This window comes from Castor canadensis, chromosome 8 (assembly GCF_047511655.1).
Source record: "Castor canadensis chromosome 8, mCasCan1.hap1v2, whole genome shotgun sequence".
Taxonomy (NCBI): domain Eukaryota; kingdom Metazoa; phylum Chordata; class Mammalia; order Rodentia; family Castoridae; genus Castor; species Castor canadensis.
The window spans coordinates 102846126-102873098 of NC_133393.1; the positions used below are offsets into that span (position 1 = coordinate 102846126).

At 37.2% G+C, this 26973-nt stretch overlaps 1 protein-coding gene across 8 annotated transcripts in view; it reads right to left on the bottom strand.

Moving 5' to 3' along the window:
• The window catches only part of Tafa2 (TAFA chemokine like family member 2), a 561377-nt gene that overhangs the window by 291100 nt on the left and 243304 nt on the right, over positions 1–26973 (bottom strand). The window contains exon 1 of one of the 8 annotated variants that reach the window (XR_012450880.1): positions 25623–26730. The exons of 6 other annotated variants lie outside the window; for them this stretch is intronic. Coding sequence is in view for 1 of the 2 variants with exons in the window: in XM_074083800.1 (XP_073939901.1) it covers positions 25623–25747 (125 nt within the window). In the remaining variant the exon portion in view is untranslated. Of the gene's footprint in view, positions 1–25622; positions 26731–26973 lie in introns of those variants that run through there. One more of the 8 variants, XM_074083800.1, reaches the window with a different exon arrangement.

The window sequence follows — 26973 nt, forward strand, 5'->3', positions numbered from 1 at the left end:
CTCAAAACCCGTGAAAAGAAAATGCAAGAACTCACTGACTCCATCAAAAGACCAAACTTGAGAATCATGGGCATCGAAGAAGGAGAAGAAGTGCAAGTGAAGGGAATGCGTAATCTATTCAACAAAATAATAATGGAAAATTTCCCAAATCTAGAGAAAGATATTCCCATACAGATGAAAGAGGCCTCCAGGACACCAAACAGACCAGATCAAAATAGAACTACTCCACGACATATCATCATTAAAACAACAAGTTCAGAAACTAAGGAAAGAATATTGAAGGCTGTAAGAGAGAAAAAACAAGTAACATACAAAGGTAAACCCTCAAAATCACAGCAGACTTCTCAACAGAAACATTAAAAGCAAGAAGAGCGTGGGGTGAGATCTTCCAGGCACTGAATGAAAATAACTTTAACCCCAGAATACTCTACCCAGCAAAACTATCATTCAAAATAGATGGAGCAATAAAAGTCTTCCATGATAAGCAGAAACTAAAAAAATATGTGAACACAAAGCCACCACTTCAAAAGATTCTGCAAGGGATTCTGCACACAGAAAGTGAAACTCAACATAACCATGAAAAGACAGGCAGCATCAAACCACAGGAAAAGGAAAAGCAAGACAGTAGAGAGTACTTAGGTACACACAATCAAACCTTCAAACAACTAAGACAACTAAATGACAGGAATCACCACATACCTATCAGTACTAACACTTAATGTTAATGGACTTAATTCACCCATCAAAAGGCACCGTTTGACAAAATGGATTAAAAAGGAATATCCAACAATTTGTTGCTTACAGGAAACCCATCTCACCGACAGAAATAAGCATAGGCTTAGGATGAAAGGCTGGAAGAAGATTTACCAAGCCAATGGCCCCCAAAATCAGGCAGGAGTAGCAATACTTATCTCTGACAAAGTAGACTTCAAACCTACATTGATCAAATGAGATAAAGAAGGACATTCCATACTAATAAAAGGGGAAATAGACCAAAAGGAAATAATAATCATCAATCTGTATAAAACTAATGTCAATGCACCCAATTTCATCAAACATACCCTGAAAGACCTAAAAGCATAAATAAACGCCAACACAGTGGTTGTGGGAGACTTTAACACCCCATTATCATCAATAGATAGGTCTTCCAAACAAAAAATCAATAAAGAAACCCAAGATCTGGATGTGAGGGCGATCTGGCTGCGACATCTGTCACCCCATTGATCGCCAGGGTTGATTCGGCTGATCTGGCTGGCTAGGCGGGTGTCCCCTTCCTCCCTCACCGCTCCATGTGCGTCCCTCCCGAAGCTGCGCGCTCGGTCGAAGAGGACGACCATCCCCGATAGAGGAGGACCGTTCTTCGGTCAAGGGTATACGAGTAGCTGCGCTCCCCTGCTAGAACCTCCAAACAAGCTCTCAAGAAACCCAAGATCTAAAATATGCAATAGATCAAATGGACCTAGTTGATGTCTCCAGAACATTTCATCCAACCTCTACACAATATACATTCTTCTCAGCAGCCCATGGAACCTTCTCCAAAATAGATCATATCCTAGGGCACAAAGCAAGTCTCAGCAAATACAAGAAAATAGAAATTATACCATGCATACTATCTGATCACAATGCAGTAAAAGTAGAACTCAACAACAAAAGTAAAGACAAAAAACATGCAAACAGCTGGAAAATAAATAACTCATTACTTAATGAAGAATGGATCATCGATGCAATAAAAGAGGAAATTAAAAAGTTCCTGGAAGTCAATGAAAATGAAAACACAACCTACCAGAACCTATGGGACACAGCTAAGACAGTCCTGAGAGGAAAGTTTATAGCCATGAGTGCATATATTAAAAAGATTGAAAGATCCCAAATCAATGACCTAATGATACATCTCAAACTCCTAGAAAAACAAGAACAAGCAAATCCCAAAACAAATGGAAGGAGAGAAATAATAAAAATAAGAGCTGAAATCAATGAAATAGAAACCAAAAAAACCATACAAAGAATTAATGAAACAAAAAGTTGGTTCTTTGAAAAAATAAACAAGATCGGTAGACCCCTGGCAAACCTGACTAAAATGAGGAGAGAAAAAACCCAAATTAGTAGAATTAGGAATGCAAAAGGGGAGATAACAACAAACACCATGGAAGTCCAGGAAATCATCAGAGACTACTTTGAGAACCTATATTCAAATAAATTTGAAAATCTAAAAGAAATGGACAGATTTCTAGATACATATGATGATCCAAAACTGAACCAAGAGGATATTAATCACCTGAATAGATCTATAACACAAAATGAAATTAAAGCAGCAACCAAGAGTCTCCCCAAAAAGAAAAGTCCAGGACCTGATGGATTCTCTGCTTAAGTCTATTAGACCTTTAAAGAAGAACTGATACCAACCCTCCTTAAACTGTTCCACAAAATAGAAAGGGAAGGAAAACTGCCTAACACATTTTATGAAACCAGTATTACACTTATCCCAAAACCAGGCAAAGACACCTTATACTCTCTCTTCAACAAAATTAGAGATAAGAGCAAAATGGTGTCTGCTGGGTATTGAGGGGGTGGGAGGAAGAAGGATGGGTGGAGTGGGTGGTAAGGGAGGGTGTGGGGGCAGGGGGGAGAAATGACCCAAGCATTGTATGCACATATGAATAATAAAACAATAAAAAAAAGGTACAGAGGAATATACTTCAATACAATTAAGGTTACCTTGACATACCCACAGCCAACATCACTGAATAGGGAAAAGATGAAAGCATTCTTCTAAGTTCAGGAACAAGATAAGGATGCCTAGGTTTATCAACATTATTCAACATTATATTAGAAGTCTGAGCCAGAACAATTAGAGAAGAGAAAGAAATAAGTGGGTACAGTTATAACAGGAGGAAAAACTTACAATGCTCTGTAGCACTGTAGGACAAGTGTGGTGAAACTGTGGCTCAAAATAGATAATATAGAAGGGTATCCAGCATGGTGACTAGGGCACAGAAGCAGAAAGCCTATGTTCCATGACTCCAAATCCACCCCCACCTGAGACGTTGGAGCCACATGGGTAATTCTGACTGCTTCTAGCCAAAATAATAACTGCCATCATATTGGGTACAGGAAAAAACTTCAAAGACTGGCCCTCAAATCAGTCTTTAATTGCACCTAACAGCTGCAATCCATGACACAGCCAGTAAGGCAGGTCCAGCTCCAGGGAAACCTCCTCCCCCATGGCAAATTTTTCTTTCTTTCTCTTCTCCTTCCTCCATCAAGTGGAAATAAACCATCAACCAGAATTAAACTTTCAACAGGTTGAACCCCTAGCCCATGGAAAGCCTCCCCATGCCATACTGCACTGGGAAAATTTGGTGCCATTTCTTGCCACTACCTCTGGTTCCAAACCTGTCTGTGCATCAATTGACAGAACAAACAAGTGAGCATCACACACCACACATGAATCCCCTAACCACCCTGGAGAGCATAAACCAGTGCCGCCCTTGGGCAGACAGATCTCCCCCCAACAAAACTAGAAAACAAACAACAAACTGTAATCAAACATGGAAAGCAGAGGGTGTGGGTGGAATGCTGAACCTACACAGAAGAAAGGGGGTAGGGCAAGGGTTAAACTCAGCACCAAACTCTCAGTAAATAAACACAGCAATAAGCCACCTCCAAAGCAGGGCAGGTAGTAGATCTCAGAACTGATCTCCTGAACCAGAGGGCAGCATTCAAAATTGAACTGCCCTACCTTGCTAGGGGAGGAGCTGACCAAACAGCTGCAGCTGAAAGATAATACAGCTGTCAGAGCTGGGGAAAACAATAGCTCTGACCACCCTGCATGATCTGGCAAACCTATCACACCTTACAATTTTAACTAAACTGGTAGCTAGAAGAACAAAACACTACTCACAAGCCAATCACTTGGTGAGACCATGTCAGAGCTTCTACTTACATGACAACACCAGGCCTGGATGTCAGAGGAGTAATTCCAGAACTTAAACTTAGAGTGAAATTCTATTGTTCCTGAACCTGGTGGGTTTTTTATTGTTTTTTTGTTGTTGTTGTTTATTTGTTTGGTTATTATTTTATTGGGTTTTTTATTCCCATTTTCTTTTTTCTTTCTGTACTATCAACTTTACTATCACTATTTTCTCATCCCTACTCTCAACCCTTTACTCTACCTCCTTCTCCTGTGCTACAATCCATTGCTCTCCTTCCCAATTATTCTTTCTGCCCCTTCTCATCCACTCTCTGCTCCTGCCCTCATCTTCCCTTCCCATTCTCCCCCAACCTGTCACCAGACTACTTCTCCTTCCTAGACAATCACCAACTGCTGAGCAACCTATTATACCAAGTTTATATAACCCAATCCCCTGCAATCCCTGACACAAACACCCTATGCTACAACAACAGAAATACACCCAAATACACACAAGGATCACAAAACCCAGCAGTCCCCACATTCCCACTCACCCACCCCACTTCCCACCTCCCCTTTTAGTGCTACCCTAACCAACTCCCCAAATTTCTGTAGCTAGCCTAACAAACATTAACCCACCAACTCACACTGTTTATAGATATTACCACCATGTGGTCTTCTATATAATAAATAAACAACTGGTTGGGTATTGAAACTGTGAGTTATTTGTTGCTAAGTTACACCTCCAGACCAGGGACAGAAATAACACACAACCTAGATAACAACCAAGACATCCACAAAACAAAAATTAAATCCAGGGGGAAAAATACAAGGAATCGGAACATAGTTTCACAATACCAAATGGAGTGATGGGAAGAAGAAGAAGGGATGGAAACCACTCTCCTCAAAAAAATAATTTAACACAGTCTTCAGAGGGAAATGAAGAAAACAGATACCCAGCTCCTAACCCTAACAAAACAATGATAAACAACATTAAGGAAACCAGTGATGCCCACAAAAAAATCTTGCAAGAAATCACTGAGAATTTCATGGAGAAGATAGTAGATGTGACTGAACAAAATGTAGACAATGCACTAAAGAATTTTCAGGACACCAAAAATAAAGAACATGAGAAAACACAGAAACAGATAAATGGATGCAGAGGTGCCCTAAATAAACACAAAGTGAAACAGAGAACACTAGAAATAGAGATAAATGAATTAAAGATGAAAATTAAAAATGTTAAAGAAGTGACCCAAGATATGGAAATCTCAGAAAAAAGAATCAAACAGAAACACAAAACACAGAGGAAGGCCACTCCAGCAGACTAGAACAAGTGCAAGACAGAATCTCAGAACTTGAAGATAAAATAAAAATTAAAGAAAAACACTGAAGAAATGTTAGTCAAATAACTCAAGAGCCATGAAAGGAATACTTAAGAACTCACAAACTCCATCAAAAGACCAAACTTGAGAATCATGGGTATTGAAGAAGAAGAGGTCCAAGCAAAAGGGATTCATAATATATTCAATAAAATAATAACAGAAAATTTCCCAAATCTCAAGAAAGTTTTGCCCATTAAGGTACAGGAAGCCTCCAGGACACCAAACAGACATGACCAAAATACAACCTCCCCATTGCATAATATCATTAAAACAACAAGCACAGAGAATAGAGAAAGGCTGTAAGAGAGAAAAAACAAATAACATATAAGGTAAACTCATCAAAATCACAGCACATTTCTCAATGGAAATCTTAAAAGCAAAAAGGGCATGGAGTGAGATATTTCAGGCACTAAATGAAAATAATTTCAAACCTAGGATACTCTACCAGGCAAAACTATCACTCAAAATAGATGGAGAATTAAAAGTCTTCCATGATAAGCAGAAACTAAAACAATATATGACCACCAAGCTACCAGTACCAAAGATTCTCCAAGGAATTCTGCACACAGAAGATGAAAACAAACAAAACCATGAGGGGATGGATAGTATCAAACCACAGAAGAAAAAAGACAAGGAATGAGAGAGCAGCATTGATTCAACTGTACACAATCAAGCCTTTAAACAACTAAATGGCAGGAATCACTGCATACCTATCAATATTAACACTGGATGTCAAAAGACACAACTTCCCCATCAAAAGACACTGTTTGGCCAACTGAATTAAAATGGACATCCAACAATTTGTTGTTTACAGGAGACCCATCTCATTGACGGAAACAAACACTGGCTTAGGGTGAAATGCTGGAAGAAGATTTACCAAGTAATGGCCCCCAAAAACAGGCAGGAGTAGCAATATTTCTATCGGACAAATTATACTAAAAACTTACATTGATGAAACGAGATAAAGAAGGACACTTTGTACTAATAAAAGGGGAAATACATGAAAAGGAAATAAGAATTATCAACTAATATGCACCTAATTTCATCAAACATACTCTAAAGGACTTAAAAGCACATATAGACTCTAAGACAGTGGTACTGGGAGATTTTATTACACCCCTATCACCAATAGAAATCCAAACAAAAAATCAGTAAAGAAATTCTAGAACTAAATACACCATACATCAAGTGGACTTAACTGATTTCTACAGAATACTTCATCCAACATCTGTACAATATACATTCTTCTCAGTAACCCATGGAACTTTTTCGAAAATTGATCATATCTTAAGGCACAAAGCAAGCCTCAGCAAATATAAGAAAATAGAAATAATCCCCTGCATCCTATCTGATCACAATGCATTAGAACTAGAACTCAACAACAAAAACAACAGCAGAAAATACACAAACAAATGGAAGCTGAATAAAACATTGCTCAATGATCAGTGGGTCATAGATAATATAAAAGAGGAAATTAAAAGGTTCCTGGAAGTTACTGAAAATAAAAATATGACCTACCAGAGCCTATGGGATACAGCAAAGGCAGTCCTAAGAGGAACGTTTATAGCCATGAGTGCATTTATTAAAAGGATAGAAAGATATCAAATAAATGACCTAATGCTACATCTCAAACTCCTAGAAAAACAAGAACAAGCAAAACCCAAATCAAGCAGAAGGAGAAAAATAATAAAAGTAAGTGCTGAAAGTAATGAAATAGAGACCAAAAAAATCATACAAAGAATCAACAAAACAAAAGGCTGGTTTGTTCAAAAAATAAACAAGATTGACAAACCCCTGGCAAAATCTGACTACAATGAGAAGGGAAACAACCCAAATCAGTAAAATCAGAAACACAAAGGGGAAGATAACAACAAACACCACAGAAATCCAGGATATCATCAGAGATTACTTTGAGAACCTATATTCTAATAAATTTGAAAATCTTCTTTTGAGAAAGTTCTGTTTAGTTCACGTGCCCATTTCTTTATTGGTTCATTAGTTTTGGGAGAATTTAGTTTTTTAAGTTCCCTATATATTCTAGTTATCAGTCCTTTTTCTGATGTATAGTTGGCAAATATTTTCTCCCACTCTGTGGGTGTTCTCTTCAGTTTAGAGACCATTTCTTTTGATGAACAGAAGCTTTTTAGCTTTATGAGGTCCCATTTATCTATGCTATCTCTTAGTTGCTGTGCTGCTGGGGTTTCATTGAGAATGTTCTTACCTATACCTACTAACTCCAGAGTATTTCCTACTCTTTCCCATATCAGCTTTAGAGTTTGTGGTCTGATATTAAGATCCTTGATCTATTTTGAGTTAATCTTGGTATAGGGTGATATACATGGATCTAGTTTCAGTTTTTTGCAGACTGCTAACCAGTTTTCCCAGCAGTTTTTGTTGAAGAGGCTGCTATTTCTCCATTGTATATTTTTTAGCTCCTTTGTCAAAGACAAGTTGGTTATAGTTTTGTGGCTTCATATCTGGGTCCTCTATGCTGTTCCACTGGTCTTCATGTCTGTTTTTGTGCCAGTACCATGCTGTTTTTATTGTTATTGCTTTGTAATATAGTTTGAAGTCAAAAAACACATGAAAAAATGCTCACCATCTCTAGCAATAAAGGAAATGCAAATTAAAACCACACTAAGATTCCACCTCACCCCTGTTAGAATAGCCATCATCAGCAACACCACCAACAACAGGTGTTGGCGAGGATGCGGGGAAAAAGGAACCCTCTTACACTGTTGGTGGGAATGTAGACTAGTACAACAACTCTGGAAAAAAATTTGGAGGCTACTTAAAAAGCTAAACATTGATCTACCATTTGATCCAGCAAGACCACTCTTGGGGATATACCCAAAAGACAGTGACACAGGTTACTCCAGAGGGACCTGCACACCCATGTTTATTGTGGCACTATTCACAATAGCCAAGTTATGGAAACAGTCAAGATGCCCCACCACTGATGAATGGATTAAGAAAATGTGGTATTTATACACAATAGAATTTTATGCAGCCATGAAGAAGAGCGAAATGTTATCATTTGCTGGTAAATGGATGGAACTGGAGAACATCATTCTGAGTGAGGTTAGCCTGGCCCAAAAGACCAAAAATCATATGTTCTCCCTCATATGTGGACATTAGATCAAGGGCAAACACAACAATGGGATTAGACTATGAGCACATGATAAAAGCGAGAGCACACAAGGGAGGGGTGAGGATAGGTAAGACACCTAAAAAATTAGCTAGCATTTGTTGCCCTTAATGCAGAGAAACTAAAGCAGATACCTTAAAAGCAACTGAGGCCAATAGGAAAAGGGGACCAGGAACTAGAGAAAAGGTTAGATCAAAAAGAATTAACCTAGAAGGTAACACACATACACAGGAAATCAGTGTGAGTCAATGCCCTGTATAGCTATCCTTATCTCAACCAGCAAAAACCCTTGTTCCTTCCTATTATTGCTTATACTCTCTCTACAACAAAATTAGAAATAAGGGCAAAATAGTTTCTGCTGGGTATTGAGGGGTTGGGGGGGAGAGGGAGGGGGTGGAGTGGGTGGTAAGGGAGGGGGTGGGGGCAGGGGGGAGAAATGAACCAAGCCTTGTATGCACATATGAATAATAAAAGAAAAAGAAAAAAAATTTTGAAAATCTTGAAGAAATGGACAGATGTCTAAATACTTATGACCATCAAAATTGAACAAAGAGAGTATTAACCACCTAAACAGATCAAAAGCAACAACAAAATGTCTCCAAAAAAAGAAAAGTCCAGGACCTGTTGGATTCTCTACTGAATTCTATCAGACATTTAAAGAAGAACTAATACCAACTCTCCTTAAACCTTTCCACAAAATAGAAAGGGAAATAACACTGCCGAACTCATTCTAGAAGCCACAATTATACTGATCCCAAAACGAGACAAATACAAATCTCAAAAGAACTATAGGCCCATCGCCTTAATAAGCATCAATGCAAAAATCATCAGTAAAATAATGGCAAACTGAATCCAACAACATATCAGAAAGATCATTAATCATGACCAAGTTGGCTTCATCCCAGGAATGCAGGGGTGGTTCAACATATGCAACTCAATGAATCAATTTGGGATGTAACACATTTGTATGTGGAAACAATGCTATGAATCTCTCTGTATATCTATCCTTATCTCAACTAGCAAAAATGCTTTGTCTTTCTTATTATTGCTTATACTTTCTGTTCAACAAAATTAGAGATAAGGGCAGAACAGCTTCTGCCTGGAAGCGAGGGGGGTAGGGGGCAGAGAGAGGGGACAGGGAGTTGGGGGAAAAATAGCCCAAACAATGTATGCACATATGAATAAATGAAAAAAATGCAACTCAATAAATGTAATACAGCACATTAATAGAAACAAAGAGAAACACCACTTGATCATCTCAATAGATGCAGAAAAAGCCTTTGATAAGATTTAACAACACTTCATGATAAAAGCTTTAAGAAAACTAGAAACAGAAGAAATGTACCTCAACATTATAAAGGCTATATGTGACAAGCCTATTGCCAACATCATACTCAATGGAGGAAAAACTGAAACCATTTCCCTAAAATCAGGAAGGAGACAAAGGTGCCCATTCTCCCCACTCCTCTTCACCATAGTCATGGAATTCCTAGCTAAAGCAGTAAGTCAAGAAGAAGAAATAAAAGGAATACAAATAGGTAAAGAAACTGTCAAAGTATCCCTTTTTTCAGACATGATCCTATACCTCAAAGACCCAAAAAACTTTACCCAAAAACTCATAGACACCATAATGGCATACAAAATCAACTTACAAAAATCAGTAGCCATTCTATACACCAACAATGAACAAATTGAGAAAGAATATATGGAAACAATTCCATTTACAATAGTCTCAAAAAAATCAAATACCTAGGAGTAAACTTAACAAAGGATGTGAATGACCTCTACAAGGAGAACTACAAACTTCTGAGGAAAGAGATTAAGGAAGACTACAGAAGGTGGAGAGATCTCCCATGCTCATGGATTGGCAGAATCAACATAGTAAAATGGCTATACTACCAAAAGCAATTTACATGTTCAATGCAATTCCCATCAAAATCCCAATGACACTCATCACAGAGACTGAAAAATCTACCCTGAAGTTCATTTGGAAAGACAAGAGACCATGAATAGCCAAAGCAATACTCAGTAAAAAAATCAAGGCTGGAGGTATCACAATACTCTACTTCAAACTATATTAAAAATCAATAGCAATAAAAACAGCACAGTACTGGCACAAAAACAGATATGAAGACCAGTGGAACAGAATAGAGAACCTGGATATGAATCCACACAGCAATGCCACCTTATTTTTGACAAAGGTATCAAAAACTTTAGATGGATAATAGACAGCCTCTTCAACAGATGTTGCTGGGAAAAGTGGTTATCTGCCTACAGAAAACATAAACTAGATCCATGCCTATTACCCTGTAATAGTATCAAGTCAAAGTGGTTAAGGACCTTAATATCAGACCCAAATCTATGAAGTTAGTACAGAAGAGAACAGGGAATACTCTGGAAGCAACAGGTATAGGTAAGGACTTCCTCAGTAGAACTCCAGCAGCCCAGCAACTAAGATAAAGGATTGACAAATGGAACCACATGAAATTAAAAAGCTTCTCAATGGTCTCTCAACTGAAGAGACCATCCACAGAGTGGGAGAAAATATTCACTGGCTATACTTCAGACAAAAGACTGTTAACCAGAATCTACAGGAAACTCAAAAAACTAAACTCCTCCTCCAAAATCAATGAACCAATAAAGAAGTGGGCAACTGAACTAAACAGAACTTTTTCAAACGAAGAAATCCATATGGCCAAAAAAACCAATGAAAAGATGCTCACCATCTCTGACCATAAAGAAAATGCAAATCAAAACCACACTAAGAGTCCACTCACTCTTGTTAGAATAGCTATCATCAAAAACACCACCAACAACAAATGTTGGCAAGGATGTAGGGGAAAAGGAACCTTCAAACACTGCTGGTGGGAATGTAAGCTAGTATAACCACTTTGTAAAACAATATGGAGGCTTCTTAAAAAACTAATCATAGATCTGCCATATATACCACTTCTAGTGATAAACCCAAAGTAATATAACTCAGGTTATTCCAAAGGCACCTGCACACCCATGTTTGGCTATTCACAGTAGCCAAGTTATGGAAACAGCCAAGATGCCCCACTGTCCATGAATGGATTAAGAAACTGTGGTTCTTATACACAATGGAATTTTATTCAGCCATGAAGAAGAATGAAATCTTGTCATTCCCAAGTAAATGGATGGAACTGGAGAACATTATCTTAAGTGAAGTTAGCCAGGCTCAGCAAGCCAAAAATCTTATGTTCTCTCTCATATGCAGATTATAGACCTAAAATAATTGCAGCAATATTATTGGACATGGGACACAAGCTAAGGGTCAAACACGAACAAGAGGAATAGGGAAAGGGAAGGAAACCTAAAACTTGAAAATGTTTGATGTGCCCACTGTAAAGGAGCTAATAAAGTAATCTTAAATTGACAGAGGCCACTATGAGAAGGTGACCAGGAAGTAGTGAAGAGCTCTGGTAGAGATGAACCAATGTGGGTTGTAATACACATGTGCATGGAAGAAATTCTAGGAATTTCTCTGTGTAACTATCCTTATCTCAAGCTAGCAAAAATGCTGTCTTTCTTATTATCTCTTGTTTTCTCTTGAACAAAATTGGAGAAAAGGGCAGCACAGGTTCTGCCTGGAAGCAAGGGGGAGAGATGGCCCAAACAGTGTATGCACACATGAATAAATGAATAAAGAGTAAAAAAAAAGATAATAGAGAGAATTAGAAAATTATGAATATTCTTATCATAAAAAAAGTTTGAGATGGTGAGCATGCCAACCCCGTCTGGTCATTACGCACATATACATATATTGAAATACCATTCTGTGCTTTGAAAATGTTATTCTGTATAATTATTATGTGATAGTTAAATATAAAAAAAGTATGTAAAGTGCTATGCTAATGATATTTACAAAGCCCCAAAGGAAAACAGAGGAAATATACCCTTACTACAATTCTCTTTCCTTCACTTCTGCCTAGAGAAGACAACAAACTATTTCCAGAAGAGGTAGTTTTAAGCTGAAACTTGAGAGATGAATAATAGCCCATTAAGAAGAAAAGAATTTAGAAAAATAAAAGACAGTATATTCCAAGTAAGCTCATAGGTAAAAATGGGCATGGTGTTTTCAGAAAATGTCACACTCAGTTGTGTGAATGAATTATATTACAGAAAACAGTAAGGGTGCACAAAGAGCAGGCAAATAAAGATGACTGAGAAAATTAGCTACCTACAAACCAGATGTAAAGATTCTTCTGTGCTATCCTAAGGAATTTAGATTCTGGTCATGTAAATTTTCTTATGTTTGAAAAAGATTTCATCAGTCAACAGGGCAATGTCTGCCCTGGGAAAAAAGCCCAGGGCCATTTCTCACCCCACCCCCCTCCTTTTTTTTTTCAATAAGTAGAAGATAGAGCATCAATCAGAATCAAACTGCAACATCCTGGACCCCTAACCCATGAACCCCCTACACCCTGCCACAATGAATCCAGTCCCAGGAAGTTTCTGCTTTGAGAAAGGTGGCATGCCATTTCTCCCAACCTCCCAGTTTCAAAGCTGCCTATGTAAATCTGCAGACCCAACAAGGAAGCAACATGTACCACAAGCATTTCTCCTACCCACCCCCAGGGAATATAGTCCAGCACAGACCCTGGGCAGATTGAAACCCCACTCTTCCCCTCCCCCAAAGCAAATCTGAAAAGCACAAACAATGAATTGTAATCTAACACCAACAATGAGGGTGGGGTGGAATGCTGAACCTGTCCCAGACAATGGGAGTGGGGCAAGGAGCCAAACTCTCAGTGAACAAATGTGGGAAAAGTAACAAAGGCTGAGAACAGGGGTGGGAAGACAAGCCAAATTCTCAAAGCAGGGCCATGGTGCATCACTGAGCCAGTCTCGTGGGACTGAGGGTAGTGCTCAAAACTGAATTGCCCCACCTTGCTTCCAGAACAGAGTTGCAGCTGCAATACAGACACCATCTGGTAAAAACAGCAACAGATTTGACCACCTCTCATGAACTGGGAGTGAGTTACCTCAGATCCTAATTGCAACCTGCCCTGTGGACAAAAAGAACCAAATACTGCTTACAAGCCAGTCACCTGGTGAGACCACTTCAGATCTCCCACATGTAACGGATGGCCCATAAGACCAAGGAAAGCACAATAAAAAATTTAAAAATTTAAAAAAAAAACCAAAGTGCCAATACCAGGATTGGATGCCAAAGGAGTAAGTCCAGAATTTTTACCAAACACATTAAACCTTGTTGTTGATGTACCTGTTTGTTTGATTTTTTTTATAGTATTATTAGATTTGCCATCACTATTTTCTTATTCCTATTCTTACCCCTTCACTTTCCCTCCTTTTCTTGTACTACAATCCATTGTTCTTTCTCCCAGTTACCTTTTCTGCCCCTTCTCATCTACTCTCTACCCCTGTCACCTCCTCCCTCTCCTATCCTTCCAACTTCTCACCCTCCCTCCTACACACTCCTCACCTGCTGACTAGTGTACTATGCCAACCACACATACCCTCAGCCCTCTAAATCCTTGATACAAGCACCCTCCACAATAGAGGAGATACACCCAAACACACACAAGGACCAAAAACACCAGCATCTTCCATAACTATTCCCCTGCCCATCCCCCTTCCACCCTCCCTTTCAGTGCTCCCTTTACCAACTACCCAAGTTTATGCCTCTAGCCAAACAACCATTATACTCCTCCCCAAGTTCCCACTATTTATAGATATTATCGCCAAGGGTTAGCTATATAATATGTAAACAACTGGTCTGGCACTAAATCTATGAATTTGATATTGATAATTTATACCTTCAGGCCAGGAACAGAAATAGCACATCAACCTAGCTAACAACCAAGTCAGTCACAACAAAATTAAATCAAGGGAAAGAAAACACCTAGCCAATCAAGAATATAGTTGCACAGCACCAATTAAGGTGATGAGGAGAAGAAAGGAAGGAAATTATACTCCTCAAATGAACAATTTAATAGAGGATTTAGTGGGAAATGAAGAAAATAGATACCCAGTTCCTCACCCAACACAACAATGATAAATGACACTAATGAGCCCAGTAACACCCATTAAAAAATCCCTCAAAGAGGAAATAATGGAAGAAGTCACTGAGAAACTCATGGAGAAGATACTAGACACAGTTAAACAGAAAGTACAAGATGCACTCAAGAAATTTCAAGACACCACATATAAAGATCTTGAGAAGACATAGAAACAACTAAATGAACTCAGACAGGACTTCAACAAACACCAAAGTGAAACAAATGTCACTACAAAAAGAGATACATGAAATAAAGAAGACAATATAAAACATAAAAGAAGGGTTGAAAAAGATATGGAAAACCTCAGTAAAAAGAATCAGACAGAAATCCTGGAAATAAAAAGTCCCTTTAGTCAAACAAACAACACTATGGAGGATCACTATCGCAGAGCAGAACAAGTGGAAGATAGAATCTCCAAGCTCAAAGATAAAATAGAAATTAAAGAAAAACCAGAAAAACTCTTAGTCAAACAACTCAAGAGCTGTGAAAGGAATATGCAAAAACTCACTTAGTCCATCAAAAGACCAAAGCTAAGAATCATGGGAATTAAAGAAGGAAAAGAGGTACAAACCAAAGGGATATGTAATATATTCAATAAAATAATAACAGAAAATTTCCCAAACCTTCAGAAAGATTTACTCATTCAGGTACAGGAAGCCTCCAGGACAGCAAACAAACAAGACCAAAATAGAACCTCCCCACAGCATATTATCATTAAAACAACTAGCACAGAGAAAGAATATTGAAGGCTATAAGAGAGAAAAAATAAATAATGTATAAAGGTAAACCCATCAAAATAACAGCAGATTTCTCAACAGAAACATTAAAAGCAAGAAAGGTATGGAGTGAGGAGACCCACCTTATTGGCAGAAATAAACACTAGCTTAGGATGAAAGGCTGGAGAACATTTGCCAAACTAATGGCCATGAAACAGAGAGGAGTAGCAACACTTATATCAGACAAAGTAGATTTCAAACTTACATTGTTCAAATGAAACAAAGGTCACTTCATACTAATAAAAGGGGCAATACAGCAAAAGGAAATAACAATAATCAATCTATATGCACACAATGTCAGTATACCCAATTTCATCAAATATACACTAAAGGACTTAAAAGCACATATAGTGGCAGTGGAAGACTTTAATACCCCTCTATCACCAATAGATACATCATCCAGACAAAAAAATCAACAAAGAAATCCTAGACATAAATAACACCATAGATTAAATGGACCTAACTGATGTCTACAGAATACTTCACCCAGCAACAGCACAGTATACATTCTTCTCAGTAGCCTATGGAACTTTCTCCATAATAGATCATATCTTAGGTCATAAAGCAAGCCTCAACAAATATAAGAAAACTGAAATAACCCCCTGCATCCTATCTGATCACAATGCAATAAAACTAGAACTCAACAACAAAAACACCGGCAGAAAATATGCAAACAATTGAAGGCTCAACAATCAGTGGATCATAGAAGAAACAAGAGGGGAAATAAAAAACTTCCTGGAAGTTAATGAAAATGAAAGCACAACCTATCAGAACCCATGGGACACAGCAAAGGTAGTCCTAAGAGGAAAGTTTACAGACAAGAGTGTATATATTTAAAGCACAGAAAGATCTCAAATAAATGGCTTAATGCTACATATCAAACACCTAGAAAAACAAGGACAAATTAAACGTCAAACAAGCAGAAGGAGAGAAATAATAAAAATAAAGGCTGAAATAAATGAAATAGAGACCAAAAAAATCATACAAAGAAACAACAAAACAAAAAGCTGGTTCTTTGAAAAAATGAACAAGATTGACAAGCCCCTGGAAAATCTGACTAAAATGGGGAGAGAAAAGACACAAATTAGTAAATTCAAAAACTAAAAACGCAAGATAATGACAAACAAAAGAAATCTAAGGAATCACAAGGGATTTCTTTGAAAACCTTATATGCAAATAAATTGGAAAAATCTTGAAGAAATCGATAAACTTCCAGATACTTATGACCATTCAAAACTGAACCAAAAGGATTCAGTTTTGATTTCCAAGTTTTGAATTCCAAGAGGATTCAAAACTGAACCACCTAAACACATCTGTAACATGTAAGTATCCCATAAAAGAAAAGTTCAGGACCTGTCAGATTCTCTGCTGAACTCTACCAGACCTTTAAAGATGAACTAATACCAACATTTCTTAAACTTTTCCACAAAATAGAAAGGGAAGGAACCCTGCTTAACTCAGTCTAAAAAGCCAGTATTACACTTATCCCCAAACTGGACAAGGACACATCCAAAAAGGAGATCTACAGGCCAATTTCCTCCATAAACATTGATTGATGCAAAACTCCTCAATAAAATAATGGCACTCTGAATCCAACAACATATCACAAAGATAACTCACAAAGACCCAGTTGGCTTCATCTCAGGGATGCAGGGATGGTTCAATATACCCAAATCATTATATGGAATACAGCACACTGATAGAAGCAAAGACAAAAACCACTGATCATCTCAACAGATACAGAAAAACCCCTGATGAGATTCAAGAACGTTTCATGACAAAAGATCTGAGGAAACTAGGAATAGAAGGAATGTAACTCAACATTGTAAAGGCTATAATGACAAACCTATAGCCAACATCATATTTAATTGGGAAAAACTAAAAATAATGTCCCCTAAAGATAGGAAGGAGACAAGGATGCCCACTCTCCCCACTCCTTTTCAACATAGTCCTGTAATTCCTCGCCAGAGCAATAAGTCAAGAAGAAGAAATAGAAAGAATACAAATGGGTAAAGAAACTGTCAAAGTATCCCTATTCACATGTGACATGATCTTATACCTTAAAGACCTGAAAAACTCCTAGACACCATAAACAGCTTCAGTAAAGTAACAGGATCCAAAGTCAACTTACAAAAATCAGTAGCCTTTCTATAACACCAACAATTAACAGACTGAGAATGAATATAGTGAAAATAATTCCATTTACAGTAGCCTCAAAAAAATCAAATACCTAGAAATAAACTTAACAAAAGATGTAAATGACCTCAAGAAGAACTGCAAACTATTGAAGTAAGAGATCAAAGACAACTACATAAGGTGGAAAGATCTCCAATCCTCATGGATTGACAGAATCAACATGGTAAAAATGGCTATACTACCAAAAGCAATCCACATGTTCAACACAATTCCCATCAAAATCCCAATGACATTCATCACAGAGATTGAAAAATCTACCCTAAAGTTCATTTGAAAACACAAAAGATCACAAATAGCCAAGGCAATACTGAGCAAAAAGAACAATGTTGGAGGTATCATAATATCCGACTTCAAATTATACTACAGAGCCATAGCAATAAAAACAGCATGGTACTAGCACAAAAACAGACATGAAGACCAGTGGCACAGAATAGAGGACCCACATGTAAATCCACACAGCTATACCCAACTTTTTTTGACAAAGGTGCCAAAAACATACAATGGAGAAAAAACAGCCTCTTCAACAAATGTTGCTGGGAAAAGTGGTTATATGCCTGTGAAAAACTGAAACTAGATCTATGCCTGTCACCCAGTGCTAGTATCAATTCAAAGTGGATTAAGGGCCTTAATATCAGACCCAAACCTTGAAGTTAGTACAGAAAAGAGCACTAGAAACAATAGGTATAGACAAGAACTTCCTCAGTAGAATTCAAGCAGCTCAGCAACTGAGAGAAAGGATTGACAAATGGGACTACATGAAATTACAAAGCTTCTGCACAACAAAAAAAATAGTCTCTAAATTGAGAGACCACCCACAGAATGGGAGAAAATATTTGCTAGCTATGCATCAGACAAGGGACTGTTAATCAGAATATACAGGTAACTCAAAAAGCTAAACTCCCTAAAAATCAATGAGCCTATAAAGAAGGGGGCAACTGAACTAAATAGAACGTTTTCAAAGGAAGAAGTCCAAATGACCAAAAAACACACAAGAAAATACTCACCATCCCTGGCCATGAAGGAAATGTAAATCAAAACCACATTAAGATTCACCTCACTCCTGTGAAAATTGCTACCATCAAGAACACCAACAACACAAAGACAAAAACCACTTGATCATCTCAATAGATGCAGAAAAAGCCTTTGATAAGATCCAATGCCATTTCATGATAAAAGCTCTAAGAAAACTAGGAATAGAAGGAAAGTACCTCAACATTATAAAAGCTATATATGACAAACCTACAGCCAGCATTATACTTAATGGAGAAAAACTGAAACCATTCCCTCTAAAATCAGGAACTAGACAAGGATGCCCACTATCTCCACTCCTATTCAACATAGTACTGGAATTCCTGGCCAGAGCAATTAGGCAAGAAGAAGGAATAAGAGGAATACAAATAGGTAAAGAAACTGTCAAAATATCCCTATTTGCAGATGACATGATCCTATACCTTAAAGACCCAAAAAACTCTACTCAGAAGCTTCTAGACATCATCAATAGCTATAGCAAGGTAGCAGGATATAAAATCAACATAGAAAAATCATTAGCATTTCTATACACTAACAATGAGCAAACGGAAAAAGAATGTATGAAAACAATTCCATTTACAATAGCCTCAAAAAAAATCAAATACCTAGGTGTAAACCTAACAAAAGATGTGAATGACCTCTACAAGGAAAACTATAAACTTCTGAAGAAAAAGATTGAGGAAGACTACAGAAAGTGGAGAGATCTCCCATGCTCATGGATTGGTAGAATCAACATAGTAAAAATGTCGATACTCCCCAAAGTAATCTACATGTTTAATGCAATTCCCATCAAAATTCCAATGACATTCATTAAAGAGATCGAAAAATCTACAATTAAATTTATATGGAAACACAAGAGGCCACGAATAGCCAAGGCAATACTCAGTCAAAAGAACAATGCTGCAGGTATCACGATACCTGACTTCAAACTATATTACAAAGCAATAACAATAAAAACAGCATGGTACCGGCACAAAAACAGACATGAAGACCAGTGGAACAGAATAGAGGACCCAGATATGAAGGCAAACAACTATAACCAACTTGTCTTTGACAAAGGAGCTAAAAATATACGATGGAGAAATAGCAGCCTCTTCAACAAAAACTGCTGGGAAAACTGGTTAGCAGTTTGCAAAAAACTGAAACTAGATCCATGTATATCACCCTATACCAAGATTAACTCAAAATGGATCAAGGATCTTAATATCAGACCACAAACTCTAAAGTTGATACAGGAAAGAGTAGGAAATACTCTGGAGTTAGTAGGTATAGGTAAGAACTTTCTCAACAAAACCCCTGCAGCATAGCAACTAAGAGATAGCATAGATAAATGAGACTTCATAAAACTAATAAGCTTCTGCTCAACAAAAGAAATGGTCTCTAAACTGAAGACAACACCCACAGAGTGGGAGAAAATATTTGCCAGCTATACATCAAAGGACTGATAACCAGAATATATACGGAATTTAAAAACTAAATTCTCCCAAAACTAATGAACCAATAAAAAAATGGGCAAGTGAACTAAACAGAACTTTCTCAAAAGAAGAAATTCAAATGGCCAAAAGACACATGAAAAAATGCTCACCATCTCTAGCAATAAAGGAAATGCAAATTAAAACCACACTAAGATTCCACCTCACTTCTGTTAGAATAGCCATCATCAGCACCACCACCAACAACAGGTGTTGGCGAGGATGCGGGGAAAAAGGAACCCTCTTACACTGTTGGTGGGAATGTAGACTAGTACAACAACTCTGGAAAAAAATTTGGAGGCTACTTAAAAAGCTAAACATTGATTTACCATTTGATCCAGCAAGACCACTCTTGGGGATATACCCAAAAGACTGTGACACAGGTTACTCCAGAGGGACCTGCACACCCATGTTTATTGCAGCACTATTCACAATAGCCAAGTTATGGAAACAGTCAAGATGCCCCACCACTGACGAATGGATTAAGAAAATGTGGTATCTATACACAATGGAATTTTATGCAGCTATGAAGAAGAATGAAATGTTATCATTCGCTGGTAAATGGATGGAATTGGAGAACATCATTCTGAGTGAGGTTAGCCTGGCCCAAAAGACCAAAAATCGTATGTTCTCCCTCATATGTAGACATTAGATCAAGGGCAAACACAACAATGGGATTAGACTATGAGCACATGATAAAAGTGAGAGCACACAAGGGAGGGGTGAGGATAGGTAAGACACCTAAAAAATTAGCTAGCATTTGTTGCCCTTAACTCAGAGAAACTAAAACAGATACCTTAAAAGCAACTGAGGCCAATAGGAAAAGGGGACCAGGAACTAGAGAAAAGGTGAGATCAAAAAGAATTAACCTAGAAGGTAACACACACGCACAGGAAATTAATGTGAGTCAACTCACTGTGTAGCTATCCTTATCTCAACCAACAAAAACCCTTGTTCCTTCCTATTATGGCTTATACTCTCTCTTCAACAAAATTAGAAATAAGGGCAAAATAGTTTCTGCTGGGGTATTGAGGGGAGAGGGAGGGGGCAGAGTGGGTGGTAATGGAGGGGGTGGGGGCAGGGGGGAGAAATGACCCAAGCCTTGTATGCACATATGAATAAAAAAAAAAGAAAAAAAAAGAATACCAAGAAATGTTGGTAAAGAAGCGGGAAAAGGGAACCCTCATACACTGCTGGTGAGAATGTAAGCTAGTTCAACCACTATGGAAAACAATATGGAGGCTTCTTAAAAAACTCAAAATAGATCTGCCATATGATCCAGCAATACACTCCTAGGGATATGCCCAAAGGAATGTAACTCAGTTTACTGCAAAGACACCTGCATACCATGTTTATTGCAGAACTATTCACAATAGCCAAGGTATGGAAACAGCCAAGAAGCCCCACTACCAAAAATGAATTAAAGAAATGCAGTATTTATACACAATGGAATTTTATTCGGCCACAAAGAAGAATAAAATTTTGTCATTTGCAGGTAAATGAGTGGAACTGGAGAACATCAACTTAAGCGAAATTAGGCTTAGAAGGCCAAATATCGCATGTTTTCCCTCATATGCGGATTATAGACCTAAAACAAATGCAGTAATATTACTGGACATGGTCACACAATACGGAGAGACCATGCACAGGAGGGATAGGGAAAGGAAAGGAAACCAAAACCTTGAATGTGGTTGATGTGCTCACCGTAGAGGAACAAATATAATAATCTTAAACTCGCAGAGGCCACTATGGGAAGGTGACTAGGAAGTAGTGAAGACATCTGGCAGAGATGAACCAATGTAAGTTGTAATACACATGTGCATGGAAACAACACTACTAGGAATCTCTCTGTGCAGCTATCTTTATCTCAGACTAGCAAAAATGCCATGCTTTTCTTATTATCTTTCATGTTTTTTCTTCTACAGCATAGTAGAACAAGAGGGCAGAGCAGGTTCTGCCTGGAGGCGAGAGGCAGGGAGGGGGTAGGTGACCCAAGTAATGTATTCACATGTAAGTAAATATAAAAATGATAAAAATTTTTTAAAAAAAGAAAATAATTTCAATAAAAACATACCCCTTTAAACACTTCACACTTATTCACACATAGATTGAGCACCATTTTTATGTCAGGCATTTTGCTAAGCCCAGTATAGGCAAGGTTAGGCAAACATCACACCAGCCAAAGTTTTCCCACAGCTCATTTTTGTATGGCCCAGAAACTAAGAATAATTCTCGCATGTTTAAATGGATTAAAATAATCAAGATAAGAATAGTATTTCACAATACAAGATTATATAGAATTCAAATTGTCATGCCTATAAGAAAAGTTTTATTTGAATGTAGTCACATTCATTCCTTTGTCTACAATTGCTCCTATAATACAATGGCAGAGTTAAGTACACATGTTACCTCAGTGACAGTATGTCCTACAAAGCCTAAAGCATTGACTAAAACAAAAAAAGGTTGTTGATTCCTATGATAGGCACTGGAGAAACAAAACAAGTTCAAATTGTAGAGATGAACAAAACAATCGAACTGTATTGCTCAGTATGATAAGTTCTTGGATATAAATAATCTCTAAATGTTATGGGGACACACTCTTGGGGCACACACTCCAAATTGTGGACCAGTACTGTAAATAAGGAAAAACTTCAGAAACTGGATTAGATAAACTTTAAAAGTCCAAGTAATGTCACACTAAAATCCTCAAATTCATTTTGAAGGTAGTGTAAGCTTTTGACTGTGAAGTTACCCAGTTTTATATTTTAAAATAGATATCCTGGCAAAAAAAAATGTACTTAATACCTTTTTCTGGCACAGCTATCACAACACTGGGATGCTAGTATTATTTGCTCCAGGAAGAACTCACAAGTGCTCTTATCAGGCAATAGTCATTCTTATTCATTTTCTCTCTCTTAATAAAATGATAATACCAATAATAGCTGGTACTTATTGAGTGTTACTATGTGCCACACACTTAAAAACTACTTTAGTTTTATTAACTCATTCAGTCCTCATTCACCTAACCTGTGCAAGTAATTCTTGCTGAACTGGGTGCGTAAAATAATGTGATAGCATTTAACTCTTTTCTGCATGAAAATGTTTCTTGTATTCAAATCATGTATTTTTTCCTTTTCTAGATGAATTTACTGAATGATGGTAGCTCCCTTTGTCAAGCAAGACAGGTAGTTGAGTGATCACTCATTTCACCCAATACCATTTTTGATAAAGCACCCATCATATGTTAGGAACTGTGCTGGAGAAACAATGATATACACTGATAAGCTGCTCCTGTTCCCAGGGGTTGTCATGGCTGAGTTAGGGGAGAAAACATGTATTACCAATCTCAGACCTAAAACATAGTCATTATTTATTCCATCAACGCAGGATTACACTGTTGGATACATCTAATCCTTGAAAGTATTATTAAAGCACCTACCTCTTAAGTAGTTTTGTGAGTGAATGTTCTGGGAAGAGAGACAGAGCAGAGCAGAGAAAGAGATAAAGAAAATTAATGAACATTGGTGACAAGAATGAAACCACGAAAAGCAGAAACAAATGTTCCATGCTTGGCAAAATATTAGTACCTGGGGTCTGTTTCCCAACAGCAAAACTGGTGGAATAACAAAGGACTGCTACCTCAGGTAACTAGATTAAGAGTCAGGAGTAAAGGGCTTAAAGGAAAAGAGGGCACACAGCTGTGATAGACAAGATGGGGATCTCATTCTCTGAGGGTAGCATTTGACTTGATTTATATCATAAAAGGTTCAGGAAATGTTTCATACCTCTTAATATTTCTGCATACATTAAATAAGCTTACTTTTGACTTCAAATCTAAATTTAGTAACTATGTATACAATATGAGATGTGATATACTTTATAGGCTCAATCACTTATTAGGAAATTATATACAATTTCATGACAAAGAAGTTACCATTAGCACTACCCAAACAGTACAGGATTTACAAACCAAGGTTTATAAACCAAGAATTAGAAACTATGATTTTTAACTAAAAAGGTGCTGAAATTTATCAGGAGTTTCCTCTAAATTTCCTATAGCAGCAACATGCATTTGGGATTCACCAATAAACAACACAGAGAAGGAATGACAGCATTTCATATAGCTGTACTTTTTCAATTCACCTGAGATGGATAGGTTTACTCCTACATCTACTCCTTACAATCTGAACTTGACCTGCTGCCAAATAAAAGAAGAAAAAACACAGGAGAAAAATTGGTATAGGAAAACCACAGGTCCCTTCCAAAACCTTGCCACCTACATTTATCTCTCACCTGATTTTTTTCTTCATGTGACCATCTTTATTGACTGAGGAAAACTAACCTCAGTTACCTTACTAAAAGGTTTATAGAAAAGCTAAGAGACATTTGTTAAGATTGTGAAAAGTCAAATGTTGATTGGTTCTAACACGTCTTTTTTTGTGCCTGATTTAGTTAGAAGCTTTCCAATATCAGCTATCTTGCTGCTACTGACTAAAAAGACTCTTTGTTCTTATTTCTCTTGCATCCTCCCATGTGGAGACACTTTCTGCACCATGAAGATTTTCCCTTCCCCTTCTCACTCCATCATAATTAGGTATAATCATCCTTGGCTACACTAGGACAGTCAGCAAAATAGCTCCATGGTTTCACATTCATTCTTAGCTTCGTGAAAAAAAAATTGATATATACTACTAGAAATACAGCCTCTAAAATCCATAGCACAAGTATGCTGACTGTACTGTGTTGATCGAGATGAATGGTCCTGGAATTAGATGAATGGTTGCCTAGAAAGAGATATGGATGTCACCATGCATAGCTTGTTCTAAAGGTTGTGATAGTATTCAAGGTGCCAACTACTTGATTAGAGCACAACCTCTGAAGATTATTTTCACTTTGCAGCTAGAGGAAGTTAATGTCCCATGTGAGAAACTATCCTGATTTCTACATAATGACAAACTAATATTTGACAGCCTTCTCTCAGTATGACATAGATCAAAAAAATGTCATTATGGACTATTTTGACTTATAGGAAACAGTTTCTACATATTCAAGTAGGGAAGGAAAAAGTTAGCCAGAGTATTTTATTGATATATATAAAAACAATCATTTTAGCTTGCTTTGTATCACACTTCGTATAAAATAATAAGCATTGAATTTTAAAGACATCTAATAATGACAATCTGATTTTATGAGAAAACAAATCAAATTTTATCTTCTAGCCTTGATTTTTACAAATCAGTTATTCCATCTTAAAGAAAAGTTATGTTTAATAATACATTGAGCACCTACTGTGTGTACTGAGGAATACAGGATTACTCCAGTCAAGACTCTAAATGAACTAGTAATATACATAAACATGGCAATCATCAACCCTACTTCATCTTTTTGCACCACATATATGTATATGCAGAAGCTCAGTCAAGGAGAAATATTAGCAATTTGTATTCCAAGGGATTAATAAAAGCCTACTAAAATATAATAATTGGAAGAGAATTTCATGTCATCCTTTTTAGATGATCATTGATGTTAACCATGAAAATAATTCATTAAAATATGCTTATTTTCTTCCCCTAACCCTCTTGTAAACTACTTGTGAAATGTGAAGGCTACTAAGGTGTCCCATTTGTGTGCTCTCCATTGCTCACTTGTTTCAGAAGCTTACCTAACTACACAGATGTATCCAGTCAAAGAAGGCACATAAAGTAGAAAGGAAAAATAAATTCCTTTGAGGTCTGCGCTGAATGCTCCCCAGCTAGTCCTCTCCACAGCTACATTGAGATAACCCATAACGAATTTGCTTCCTTTTTGCTCATGTGAATTTCCAATCTCTTGGGAAAGGCTGGAAAAGTCCCTTGTCACTGAAACAGGTTGATCTGCTTATTGATCTGATTTTCTCTTTTCAGCTCCAGCTCAACTTGACCTTTCATGTTGTAGACTTCCTTGTTTGTCTCACAAACAGCTCTGATTCCTCTCTCAGCTGGCACACAGTGCTCCTTTTGTTCAACTTTGTTTTGGTTTGCAGAGCTTGGGAGAATGTCTATGTTTTGAATTTGCTGAATTATGATCTTATTCAGTTTATTCTGTACATCTTCTTATCAAAGTTTTCCATTTCATAAGGTACTCTAAAATCATGATATATCTCTTGGGGATTTCAAGCTTAAATAAAATGGTGTCAACAAAGGAAAGCATTTAGAATTATAAATTTGCATTTAAACGCTTGACCATGCTGGCATCACTTATGTGGCAATATCAAACAGCATGAGATAAATCAGAACACAGCTTGAAATTATAGTCCTTACTTATTTGATTTCATAAATAATTTTAGGGTATTTCTTTTAAAAATCAATAGCTCGAAGACCTATTTTTTCCCAGGGAACTCTCTTCTCTTCTTGAATAATGACTCTCCTGTGGTCCACAGAATGGCACATTCACGAGCACTATTTCAACAATAATTATTCCTGATTTTTAAATTTAGCTAGCTAACATCTGCCATATATTTATAAGTATAAAATTAGACAAAATCATTGAACTGAAAGCAGACTAATTTAAAATATGTAAATGAAAGTTTTCTCGGCTGGACCAAGGATTTGTATATAAGTTACTATTTCAAATTGCTTTCGTATGATTGCAAGATACAGAATTATCATGCAGCACATAGCCTTTTGCCATGGCCCTAGAAACAGGATAGGACATAAGAGGATAACATTTACAATCAAACAAATTAATAAACTAGAATGCTGTTTATAGGGCACTAGAATAGTAGTGTAAAAATCTATAGAGGAAATTAAATTATTCTCAAGAGAACTTGTATAAATTAAAAATGTTAAAGACACTGGAATTCATTGCAACAAGCAAAGTAAGAAAACATTCATAATTCTGTTTGTGTTGATATTATGAATGATGATAGCTATATTTGTGTAGCATTTTTTATATAAGAAATCCCAAAACAACCAAGTGATTTCTTTCTGGCCCAGAACACAACTGTTGCCCTGCTATACAGAAAACAGATTTTA